General features: G+C 42.5%; 2 protein-coding genes across 2 annotated transcripts in view; both read right to left on the minus strand.

Moving 5' to 3' along the window:
- The window catches only part of MAPK15 (mitogen-activated protein kinase 15), a 110259-nt gene extending 100153 nt beyond the window's left edge, over nucleotides 1–10106 (minus strand). The window contains exon 1 of the mRNA XM_063450906.1: nucleotides 10028–10106. The gene's annotated coding sequence lies outside the window, so the exon portion shown is untranslated. The remainder of the gene's footprint in view (nucleotides 1–10027) is intronic.
- A 2473-nt stretch (nucleotides 10107–12579) lies between these two features.
- The window catches only part of PARP10 (poly(ADP-ribose) polymerase family member 10), a 140606-nt gene continuing 139908 nt past the window's right edge, over nucleotides 12580–13277 (minus strand). The window contains exon 10 of the mRNA XM_063450905.1: nucleotides 12580–13094. Within this exon, the coding sequence (XP_063306975.1) occupies nucleotides 12781–13094 (314 nt within the window). The 3' untranslated portion in view covers nucleotides 12580–12780. The remainder of the gene's footprint in view (nucleotides 13095–13277) is intronic.

Genomic DNA, 13277 nt, shown 5'->3' on the forward strand with positions numbered 1-13277 from the left:
ATCAGTGTGTGTATAGATATAAATAGGGAATATAATCAGTGTGTGTATAGATATAAATAGGGAATATAATCAGTGTGTGTATAGATATAAATAGGGAATATAATCAGTGTGTGTATAGATATAAATAGGGAATATAATCAGTGTGTGTATATAGATATAAATAGGGAATATAATCAGTGTGTGTGTATAGATATAAATAGGGAATATAATCAGTGTGTGTATAGATATTGTGGCGAAACCAACCTCGCCACTGGGCCCTGGAGAAGCCTGTTTGCTAGCCTCCTACCTACTGACTATGGCCCAAGGGTTATTTGGGGCACATTGTACTGTATATTGCTGCTACTGGCCCTTTTAACAGCATCTATGGACATATTGGGACTTTTGGGACTACTGTCCCTTTAAGACTGTGATACATATTCTAGTGTACTGCCTGTAATATTATATGTGTATTAAGCTTAACCTGGGATATGTATGCAGCATTCAACTGATTGTTCGGTAGAATCACTCCATTTATTATATTGAGTGAAACTACCGAACAACCAGACCACCCAGGAATAAGTGTGCCTCCAATTACAGTTTGCCAATTACCCGTTTGCAACATTGTTGCAATCAGTGTAATATATTCTTTGTCCTCTGGGTGGCCGCCATTCGAGAAACAAACACGTGGCGGCGGCCATCTTAAACTACCGAACAGCGGTGTTTTGCCGTCGAGTGTCTGGAACTAAAATCGGACACTTGACTAGGCAAACACCGCTGAGACCTCCATACTTCCAGGAATTCGTATAGAAACTACCGAATGACCTGCCGTTCGGTAGAAAGAACCCCACAAACAAGGGAATTCATTCAAACCCTCTCTAGGCTCTATAACACAGGCAATTCGTCTGTTTTCATTCCCTTGTTTGTGACCGACCGCAGGGCCAAAATGCATGGAACTGTTTTCGGATACTTTACCCATGCGGTCGGTCAAATCTTTGGAAACCCATATCTGCCGAACTGTTCATCCGAATGACTTGAATTTTGGATATGTTTCCCCCCTGAATAAGGGCTATCCAGCGATGCTGGATTTAAAGGTGTACCCCCTGTTTTTGGGGTACATCCAGAACTTGGCTGGAAAAGTGTACCGGATAATTGGGTTTAATGTTATCTGAGGGGAGGGGATGTGTGGGCTGAACCATGTATGTGATTGGTTATTTTATGCCTCCCCCTGGGTGTGGCCTGTATGTGGATTATTGTAATAAAAGCCAGGCTGGATGAGCCAGTCCAGAGTTCCTGTTTTACCCTCAAAGTGATGTGTCGTCTCATTATTGGGGGAAGGATTTATTGCATGCTGTTCCAGTTGACTGCTAGGAGTACAAGCCTATTCGTATGGTTCCTATTCAATGGTCTACAGCATTCAAATGCTTGGGAGAATTTAAAAGGTTTCTCGGATTCGGTGATTGTGGTGTCTGCCAGAGTGCTTGGAGTCCTCAGGAAGCACTAGGAGCATCCATTAACGGAGGTACCAAGTCGGGGTGCCAGGTGATCCGTTACAGATATAAATAGGGAATATAATCAGTGTGTGTGTATAGATATAAATAGGGAATATACCGTATATACTCTAGTATAAGCCGACCCGAATATAAGCCGAGGCCCCTAATTTTACCCCAAAAAACTGGGAAAACCTATTGACTCGAGTATAAGACTAGGGTGGGAAATGCAGCAGCTACTGGTAAATTTGTAAATAAAATTAGATCCTAAAAAAATGATATTAATTGAATATTTATTTACAGTGTGTGTATATAATGAATGCAGTGTGTGTTTTTTTATGTGTTGCAGAGCCTTGGTGGGGGGTGGGCATTTTTTATTTTTGTTATTATTATCTTATTAACTATTTTTGTTATATTATTATTTTTTATGTATTATTATTTTAAAAATATTATTATTTTATTTTATTATTATTTATATTTTTTTTCGTCCCCCTTCCCTGCTTGTTAGTTGGCCAGGGAGGGGGGCTCTCACTCCCTGGTGGTCCAGTGGATGTGCTGTGTAGGAAGGGGCTGGCAGGGAGCATTTACTTACCTCTCCTGCAGCTCCTGTCAGCTCCCTTCTCCTCCTCGCCGGTCCGGTCAGCTCCCTCTGCAAGTCCCAGTGTAAGTCTTGCGGCCTGCTTCCCCCAGCGTGTGTCTGATGTTTACCGTGGTTCTCTCCCCCCCTCCCCCCCCCCCCAGCACCCCTCTCCCAGTGATGCTACTGCTGGTAGGGCTGTAGACTAAGGTGATGTAGATTAATTTAGAAATAAACAAATATGTTTAAATGTCTATCTGTTCCTGTCCAAATCTGAGATGATTAAATTGCGTATACGCAGAAGTAAGTTCACACTGACACATGGAGTTCAGGTTAAAAGAACTTCGAGAAAATTTATTAGCATCTGGTTGGAAAACAGTTATGCAGACCTTTTTAAAGGCAAAATGACATCATCATTGAATATCAGATAATAACAAATAAACATCATTAATTGGATTAAATGTTATGTGACTATATCAGTGTCCACCCATCAATATTATTAATTGGCTCAGGGATTTGAGTGACTAGCTAGGTGTCCTCCCACCGGGAGGTGGTATTGTTCTGGACACGGGTGTGGACAGATGGCTCAAGCGCCATCTCTCCCAGCACGAGGCTTACTCGGTGGGAAGGGGGGCTTGAGCGTCATTTTACACAGTCAGTGATGTCAGGTCTTGTGGTCAGGTGCAGGGTTCTTTTATGAATAGAACATTTCATTAGGCCAGCTTCTCATGGCCTTGGCTCTGGCCTTGGTTATACTTTGTTGCAAATTACAGGAGATTCAATAATTCCGGAGTCAGCTATGTCTTTTTAGAAAATACAGTCTCTGTTAGGAATGCTGTTAGGAAATTCTGTCATGTAATGTAGACAAAATGGAGGGTCTGTCATAATGTGAGGTTATGTGAGATTAAAATGGAGTTAGTACAATAATTCAATACAGGTGCAATAAAGATTTTTAAATAATTCTACATCAAAGGAACCATGTAGTCACCCTGGCATTCATTTCCTTGTTCTGTCTCATCCAACAGTGCGTGGTCAGCAACCAGTGTAAATAGTCTCCCTGGTAAGTAATATCATAAGGATTCTAATGATCATTTATAGCCAGGCATTCCTTTTCAACCACAGAGCACGTGGACAGCTGGATATGGCTGCTACCTTACTCTCTTGTTGTTTAAGGAGCCCCCGCCCGATTGTAACCCAGATATGTAGTCTCTTCTACCCCTAAAGAGCAGGGTTACCTGTCAAACCTGCAGCCCATACACTATTCACTACTGCCTGAAACTTCGTCAGATGTGGTTCCCAGTCCGCCCTGTGAATCACCACATCGTCAAGGAAGGCAGCTGCACTCTCTGCATCCAATTTATCATATGCTGGAATGTGTCTAGTGCACCATGCAACCCGAATAGCAACGCTTTGTACAGGAATAATCCCTTGGGGTTAGGAAAAAAATAAAAATCTATCCTTTCCTTTGCCAATATCCCTCTATACTATAGTCACCACACACAGCTTACTGTAGTTGTTCTGGTGACTATAATCATTGCCTTCAGGCACTCCTCAGATGGCCACTGAAGGTGCTTTCTGGGTCAGTGCTGCACTGCCGTTCAGCATCTCCACGCTTTTCATGGAGACGCTAAATTTTCCTTATAGAGATGCATTGATTCAATGCATCTCTATGAGGAGGTGCTGATTGGCGAAAATGCCGTTTACCCATGGGAAAGCATTGGTATTGCGGGGCCAAACGCAATTTTCGCCAATCAGCCAATCAGGATTGGCTAAAAATCGGCAATTCTGATAATGTCACCAAGGGGGCCGAGCCAGCGCTGGCGGACCCACACTGGAAATAAGGTGAGTTTTAATTCCTTTTAAGGGGGCTAAGGGGGAGCAAGCACTATAGGCTCAGGAATACATGTTTCTGTTCCTGACCCTATAGTGTTCCTTTAACTGTTGGCATTATTGCGTGGATTCACTCTTGCATTTGAGCTACATGTTCCATTACACTATGGTGGGGGGGTATACTCTTGTTCCCATATTTCCTTAGCATTATCTAGAAAGCTTCTGGGATGCCTGCCATACAATAACTCAAAAGGTGAGACTTCTCTAATAGAAAACACCAGGTATGGTAATAGATAATTTTGTTTTCCGTCTTTGTCTACCACCTTCCGTAGCATGGCCTTCAGAGCTTTGTCAAACCTCTCCATCAGTCTGTCCGTTTGAGGATGGTATATATAGTTGTTTAATTCTAGGTAATTTACACAATTTAGTCATGATTGTGGACATAAAAGGAGTTCACTAATCTGTGAGTACCTCTCCCATCCTGCTGAACATCATCAGTAACTCCTTTGCCATACTCGTAGACGTGGTATTTTTTAGGGATACTGCCTCAGGAAAACGTGTTGCATAATCAACAACCACTAAAATGTATTAATGTTCCCAAGCAGACGCAAGTAAACGTCCTATCAGGGCCATTGAAATCCGTTCAAACAGAACCTCTATGATAGGAAGGGGTACCAGCAGACTATTAAAACCCATTGGTTGGCATTCTGGGCAGGATTTGCAACTGTTCCACCTCCTCCTCCCCTTTTTTCATATCCTCCCATTGGGCAGCTCAGACGTTATCAGGGTGGAGTAAGAGATCCTGAAACTCCACTTGTTCTATAGGGGCTTCACCACAGGGAGCTTCTACCTCATTACCCAGGCACACTAAGGGTGTCTCTTGCTCAGTACCCGATTCACAATCAATATTAGATAAAGGAAAAATGTTATCTATTCCCTCTACCTCCTGCGTCTCCACAGAGTGTATTTGCTGATGAGCTGAGGATTTTATCCATATGTGGGTGATGTTCCTCCCTAACACCACATCATAGGTAACAGAGGCACCACCCCATGCCATGGAACTTTCTTACCTCTTTGATAATCTCTGTCTCTGCCGTGGGGTATGTGTGAGTGTCCTCTTGTATACATACAATATCATGCACTTCTGTATTATCCAATTTCTCTGGTTGGACCTCACTCCCAAAATCAAGCAGTGCTTATACACTCCTTCCTTCCACCTTCACCGCTCTTAGATGTGTTGTGTGTGGTCACTAGTGCTGGTGTATGGTCAAGTAATACATCTTGTACTATGCAGAGCCTTTGTTCCAATGTCACACTGCTTGGGCTCCTCACTATCCGGACACTTACATGCAAAATGTCCTTGCTCATTGCATTTGAAGTATCTGGTCTTGTAACCGTAACAGGACTTTTGGGTACCTTCTACCACCATAGCCATATTGTCCCAGGTTACATGCTACATTTTGTTGAGGCTGGTAAATGGATTTAGTCATTCAGCGATAGTTCGGGAGTGACTATTTTATAATGCCTCCCAACCATCCCAATTGTGGAGGGACAGTTGCGTTTTCCTGCCGTCCTGACTTAGATCTCTGGTGATCAAGTCGTAGCTGCACTGACTAATGGGTAGCCAGTGGTGAAACTAATACAGAGAGGCTCTGGTGCAAGAACGTTTTCTAAGTAAGAGCGATGAAAAGATATATTGGAATGCAGTGGTGTACTTGAGTGTTGTGTTTGTATGTAGTGTTGGTTTTAAAATGGAGGTGTGCTTTTGTGTGTAGTGTTGGTGTTTGCCTTGAACATTAGCGTTTTAATACAGGGGTGTGTTTGTGTTTTAATACAGGGGTGTGTTTGGATGTAGTTTTGGCTTTTAACCTCTTAAGGACCAAACTTCTGGAATAAAAGGGAATCATGACATGTCACACACGTCATGTGTCCTTAAGGGGTTAAATGTACAATTGTGTGTAGTATTGGTGCTTACGTGAAATAGTGTGGTTGTATATCATTTTGGGGTTTAAGTGCAAGGGTTTGTTTGCATGCTATGTTTGCGTTTGCTGGGATGTATGCACATACATAAATACTTACACAGATATACACACTGACACATACACACATAGATAAACACAAAGATGCACACATTGACACACATATACATACACAAACTAGCACACACATACACACCTTGACACAGACACACATAGGGACCATAGAGACTAACTATAGGGACCATAGAGACTAACTATAGGGACCATAGAGACTAACTATAGGGACCATAGAGACTGTCATGCCTCAACTATGGTATCCTCTTACTTCCTGGTTCCACGGAGCCTAGCCACACCCCTTTATGACACGGTCTGCCTATTTAATCTGACTGCACCAGCTGATCGGGGCTGGATTATTGAACTACGTTCCTTACTCACAACCCGGCTACAACTTCGTTGTGAAAGCCTCTGCTACCAGACCGGACTGAAAGACTCTGCAAAGTTCCCTTCACCTCTCCTCATCCACGACTAAGGATTAAACACTCTTCATACGCCTCTGAGGATATCTCGGGAACCAGTGTTCTATGTGCCGGAAGCTAAGTAAAACCAATGTGATAATAGTTGCATCTAAAAGCTGTTATTTCCTGTCTCCAAAAGTCCTTCGGTAAAAACAATCCCGTTACAGCTAACTTCAACTCATACTTCATTCAGTTATCTGCATCTGTCTTGCTTCAGTTAAAGTATGGAACAGCTATTGTAATTACTTATCACCTAAACCGTTAACTCTACTAAGAGACTCCTTATTGATTCAGTGTCTGCAATTTACTATCGTTTACTACTTAAAGCTACAGTGCCTGTAACTGTGGACTTCAGTTATCATTTACTACTTAAAGCTACAGTGCTTGTAATTGTGGACTTCAGTTATCGTTTACTACTTAAAGCTACAGTACCTGTAAATTGGAATTAAAGTCTTTTCCTTTTACTTTCGTTAATAAATATTCAACTCTACGAAATCTGCAGTTGTGTTCCTTCATAACAAATGTTTAGACGTGACAGAATAATCCAGCCATTGTAATGGATCCAGCAGATTTCGATTCTACTATAACTACGCTGAATCAAAGAGTTAATGCACTAGCCCAAAGTGTGCAAGACCTGCAAGTTACTAATGAAAGACTTCTCACTTATATCAGAGATTTACAAACTCATACTCCTCATACTACTCTGCACTCGGCTAGTGATCCTGCTGTGTGTAACCCTGAAAAGTTCTATGGAGATTGTTCAAGATACAGGGAGTTCCTCAACTCTTGCAAACTTTTAATTGCTTTGAAACCTAGATCCTATCCTACAGAAAGAACTAAAGTTTGTTCGGTTATTTCCTTTCTAAGAGGTGAACCTATGTCATGGGCTCATTCCTTTCTGGAAAACGATGACCCCATTTTAGATTCACTGGATGAATTTTTTGAAGCCATGTCTCTTCTCTATGAAGATCCTAACAAACAAGCTACAGCTGATTTAACAATCAGAACACTACATCAAAGAAATAGACCCGTTGAAGATTACATTGCTGAATTCAAAAGATGGGCTATAGAAACGCAATGGAATGACATCACATTGCGCAACCAGTTTCGAATTGGTTTATCGGAAGCTGTAAAAGATGAATTATCTAGAACAGAACTCCCTACTAATTTGAACGCTCTAATTCGCCTATCAATCAGCATTGACAGAAGATTAAGAGAAAGAAAGGCCGAAAAAGCCCTTTCACATTCAAAAGACCGCAAACCTTTCACTCCCTCAAAAGCTCCAGATAAGAATTCCATACCAAGTGAACCTATGGAAATAGGGGCTCCAAAGCCTCCTGACAACCCATCTGAACCAATCGAACCTATGGAAATAGGGATAATAAGAAGTCCCCTCACTCCTGAAGAGAAAAATCGAAGACGTATGTTAAACCTCTGCATGTATTGTGCCTCTCAAGTTCATTTAGTCTCTGATTGTCCTTCATTAAAACGGATAAAAGGCAGAAGGCAGTCTCATGCCTCTTCCATCCTAAGCGTACTTCCCTCTACAGCAAATACTCAAATGTCCCCTATCGTTCTTGTATTACAGTGGGACAATAAAAGAATCATAACCAAGGCTGTTATCGATTCCGGTGCAAATGGAGTATTCATCGACTCAGCCTTTGTAACAAAGAATAAAATTCCTTGTGTTCGTAAAAGAACTTCTGTACCTGTTAAAGTGATTGACGGGTCCCTCATCTCATCGGGACCAATACTTCATGAATCCGTCCCTCTAAAAGTAACCATCAATCATACTCATACGGAAAGTCTTATATTTGATGTTATCTCATCACCATTTTTTCCTATTATATTAGGGATCAACTGGTTAAGGAACCACAACCCTCAAATCTCATGGTTTCCTTTCTCTCTCACCTTTAACTCACATTATTGTAAAGAAACATGTTTACAGCAAATTCCAATTCTTCAGTCTACGAAAGAACCAGCTAAAACCTCATGTTGTTCTGACACCGAACTGGAGTCTCCTCCTCCTACAGTCATTGGTGAATTAAAGAGAAAGTTTACAACAGCTCCTATCCTTCAACTTCCAAATCCTTCATATCCTTATGTCCTTGAAACGGATGCTTCGGAATTTGCAATTGGAGCTGTCCTTTCTCAACACAAAACTCCTCAAGAACCTCCTTTGCCTAAAGTCATTGGAATCTTATCTTCTCTTATTGACGACATTAAAGGTCTCAGTGAAGATGCTCTTGAACTTCCTAAATCAATGAAATTATCCAAGAAAAACGGTCTCTACTATTTTAAAGACCGGATTTATGTACCTCCCTCTTTCAGAATTAAAGTACTTGAATTTATTCATGATTCTCCTCTGGCAGGTCATCCAGGTATGAAAAGGACCCTTGAATTGTCTAAAAGATACTGTTGGTGGCCTCGTCAAGACCAAACTATCGAATCTTATGTCAAATCTTGTTCTGTATGCCAAAGATCCAATCAATTGTCCTTGTTGAAGCCTCATCATCCTGACCCTTTCCAAAGAAATGTCACTACTTCTCCTGATCCCATATTGGTCCAGGGTGAAGAAGAATACGTAATTCAAAGTATACTGGATTCAAGGATCCATCGTGGCTCCTTACAATACCTCATCAGATGGAAAGGATATGGAATTGATGAAGATACATGGGAAAACTCCTCTGTCGTTCATGCTGACAAATTGAATTCCAAATTTCACAAGCGTTACCCTTCTAAACCAAGTCAATAGCACCCAGAGGTTGCTCATTAAAGAGGGGGTACTGTCATGCCTTAACTATGGTATCCTCTTACTTCCTGGTTCCACGGAGCCTAGCCACACCCCTTTATGACACGGTCTGCCTATTTAATCTGACTGCACCAGCTGATCTAGGCTGGATTATTGAACTACGTTCCTTACTCACAACCCGGCTACAACTTCGTTGTGAAAGCCTCTGCTACCAGACCGGACTGAAAGACTCTGCAAAGTTCCCTTCACCTCTCCTCATCCACGACTAAGGATTAAACACTCTTCATACGCCTCTGAGGAGATCTCGGGAACCAGTGTTCTATGTGCCGGAAGCTAAGTAAAACCAATGTGATAAGAGTTGCATCTAAAAGCTGTTATTTCCTGTCTCCAAAATCCTTCGATAATACAAAACCGTTACAGCTAACTTCAACTCATACTTTATCTCAGTTAGCTGCATCTGTCTTGCTTCGGTTAAAGTCTATGGAACAGCTATTGTGACTGCTTATCACCTAAACCGTTGATTCTACTAAGAGACTCTTTATTGATTCAGTGTCTGCAATTTACTATCGTTTACTACTTAAAGCTACAGTGCCTGTAACTGTGGACTTCAGTTATCATTTACTACTTAAAGCTACAGTGCCTGTAATTGTGGACTTCAGTTATCGTTTATTACTTAAAGCTACAGTACCTGTAAATTGGAATTAAAGTCTTCACCTTTTACTTTCTTTAATAAATATTCAAACTATACGAAATCTGCAGTTGTGTTCCTTCATAACAAATGTTTAGACGTGACAAGAGACTAACTATAGAGACCATAGAGACTAACTACAGGGACCATAGAGACTAACTATAGGGACCATAGAGACTAACTATAGGGACCATAGAGACTAACTATAGTGTCAGGGTACCTGTGGTCTCTACCTCCGAAAGAGGTAGAGACTTAGCTGTTCCTCCATCCAGACGGTCTGATGGCTCCTTTCCCCGCGGTCTATCCGGTCATGCTAGGCCGGCCGCGAGGGAGTGACTGCCTTTTACAGCATCTAGGCAGGAAGTAGTCATCAGGACACTCCCCCGGAACAACCTGTCAGTCAAGTGCTGCAGGACCAATCAGGACGCCTCGGAGGCGTGGTTACTGCTCTGAACAGGGTATTTAACAGAGCTTCTTTCATTAGCTCATTGCCCTGTCGTGGTTCTAGCTTGTTCTAGTCACTCAGTGCTTGTGTATATTATTATCCCTTTTGGTTTTGACCCGGCTTGTTTACCTTACTCTGCTTATCTCTGTTACCCTTGATTCGGCTTATCTCTCGCTTACCTGTCTTCTGTTACCCTCGACCTCGGCTTGTCTTTGACCATTCTATACTGTACTACTTACGTTAGTCCGGCCATTCTAAGGTCCGGTATACGTATCTGGCTACTGTTTGTACTCTGCGTGTTGGATCCCTGTCCCGATCCTGACATATAGGGACCATAGAGACTAACTATAGGGACCATAGAGACTAACTATAGGGACCATAGAGACTAACTATAGGGACCATAGAGACTAACTACAGGGACCATAGAGACTAACTACAGGGACCATAGAGACTAACTATAGGGACCATAGAGACTAACTATAGGGACCATAGAGACTAACTACAGGGACCATAGAGACTAACTACAGGGACCATAGAGACTAACTATAGGGACCATAGAGACTAACTATAGGGACCATAGAGACTAACTATAGGGACCATAGAGACTAACTATAGGGACCATAGAGACTAACTATAGGGACCATAGAGACTAACTACAGGGACCATAGAGACTAACTATAGGGACCATAGAGACTAACTGTCGGTTTTCAAACGCCGTGTATACAGGACCCTAAAGGTAGGGATGAGTATCGCCTTTTTACATATATTTCATTTAAAATAAATCTGTTAATTTCTATACTTGATGAAAGGATTAGTATATTAAAATAGTTTTGATGTGACAGGAGCCGGCCATTCGAGATATTTCACTATGTAAGCAACAAACCTTTAAACCATTACCGGCTTGTTCGTAACACATCATCGGATATAGTGCTGATCTTGGCAGTTCTAGCAGGCGCCATCGTGGAGCCCTGCGCATGCACAGCACGTTACAGCAATGAAATTCCAATCTAAATTTTACTGAAAATGATCATTTTAACACTATAGGGTCAGGAATACATGTTTGTGTTCCTTTTAAAAACGCCATTCCAGTCTGCAGCTGCTGGCTCTGCCCTTGATCTGCCTGCTTGGCTGACATCATCAGCCAATCACAATGCTTTCCCATAGGATTGGCTGAGATTGCCTTGTGCTGGCTCTGCCCCCTTGACAAACACAGCCCTGGCCAATAAGCATCTCCTCATAGAGATACATTGAATCAATGCATCTCTATGGGAAAGTTCAGTGTCTCCATGCAGAGGGTGGAGACCCTGAATGTCAGCAGCACTGCCCCAGGAAGCACCTCTAGCAGCCATCTGAGGAGTGGCCACAGGAGATATCCCTAGGCTGTAATGTAAACACTGCTTTTTCTCTGAAAAGACAGCGTTTACTGCAAAAAGCCTGAATGATTGTACAGTGTTTACTGCAAAAAGATGGAATAATTCTACTCACCAGAACAAATACACTTAGCTGTGGCCATGGAATGGTCTTCGAGCGCCTGGAACTAATTTTGGATACCTTAGCTCACGAACTCCGGAGAACATAGAAACATATAATGTGACGGCAGATAAGAACCATTCGGCCCATCTAGTCTGCCCAGAAACGGTACCGCTGCCTGCTCCACTAACAGACAAGCCAGGAGAGCGCTTTTCGGGGAAAAGACTTGTTAGTCTGAGGGAAACATTCGCTCCCTAAGAGAAAGTGGGAGCACTGGTAGTATTCATACAAGAACTCCCAAAAGTTTACCGGCTGCTGCCTCTTTTACCCTGAATCTATTTTGGGCTACCACCTCATGGCCGGCCGTTTAGAACTATACCCGAATGGTGATTCCGTTACACCAAATGGATCTGAGCGCTAGTTGGACAACCTGGGTGCTCAGATGCGGGCTATTCAGAGAAATAAGACAAGTGGGGTTCCTGTATAGTTTGACTGTAGTTTTGGGGTGTTTTATGTATGTAACAGAGATAATTGATTCAAAGACCGGTAACTCAATTATCTCCCAGACACAGGGACGCCTGGGAGGGGTTTGTGTTGTGTATGAAGACCCCATGCTGGGGGTCTGTGCATAAAAGCCTGTTGTAGCTCAATAAACCTCAGTTGACTCCCAGAACTGTGTGTCGGCCACTTGCTGGGGGAATGGACTATATTCACTAAGAAGCGCTTTGTTCCAGCTTGAGAGGACTTCAGTGGATATATTTGATCTAAGGATTGCAGCTCCGCTACACCTTCCCTTCGTAATGTTCCTTTTGTTATACTTACAATGCAAAGAGTATATTTACCAAACATGACAATCATTCTGCAACCAGAAGATAATATTTATCAGCAATTAATAATCTTACAAAATTCCGATATTTCAGACAATAAGTTTGAAAGTCCTCTCTTCCATAGAGGGAACCAATATAACCAGTAAAGGGAGGAAGATGAGGGGGAGTGGGTGGAATATAGGGAACGAGAGAGGCCATTTAATAGGATGAAGCGAGTTGGATAAATTGTCCTTAACATCTCCCTTGGATTAATTTGTGGCAAGTGATCAGGTACTTGGGATTGGCCTGTGTATCATTGAATATAACAAAGATGGACGGCTCTTTGAGAGAGTCTACCAGGCTGTCATATCGTCGAGGAACGCCTCCCGTGGTCTCTGGTAAAATAGGAGGTGTTATCATGTCAGGCTTTCCCAGGGTAAACTCTCCTGTCAGGACTTCAGCCACGAGCACAAACTTCTTGCCCTCCTCAGATGGTGGTGAATACTTATCCCAAGTGGACAACACTGACCGGGCAGCAAAATATACGCCCTTTCCATAAAGAGTCGCTAGAAATAAGAAACAGAGCTAGGTGTTAAGGACACAATCTCCTCTCTGCAATAATGGGGTGCAGGAAGTGTGTGCAGACACTTGTCGCACACCAGTAATGATTGCAAACATTATTGGGGTGCCGGGGGAACCAATTAGCATTACTGGGTGCAGCGGGAGTCTGTGAGCATTACGCGGGGGGG

The sequence above is a fragment of the Pelobates fuscus genome, chromosome 4 (genome assembly GCF_036172605.1).
Source record: "Pelobates fuscus isolate aPelFus1 chromosome 4, aPelFus1.pri, whole genome shotgun sequence".
NCBI classification, from domain to species: Eukaryota; Metazoa; Chordata; class Amphibia; order Anura; family Pelobatidae; genus Pelobates; species Pelobates fuscus.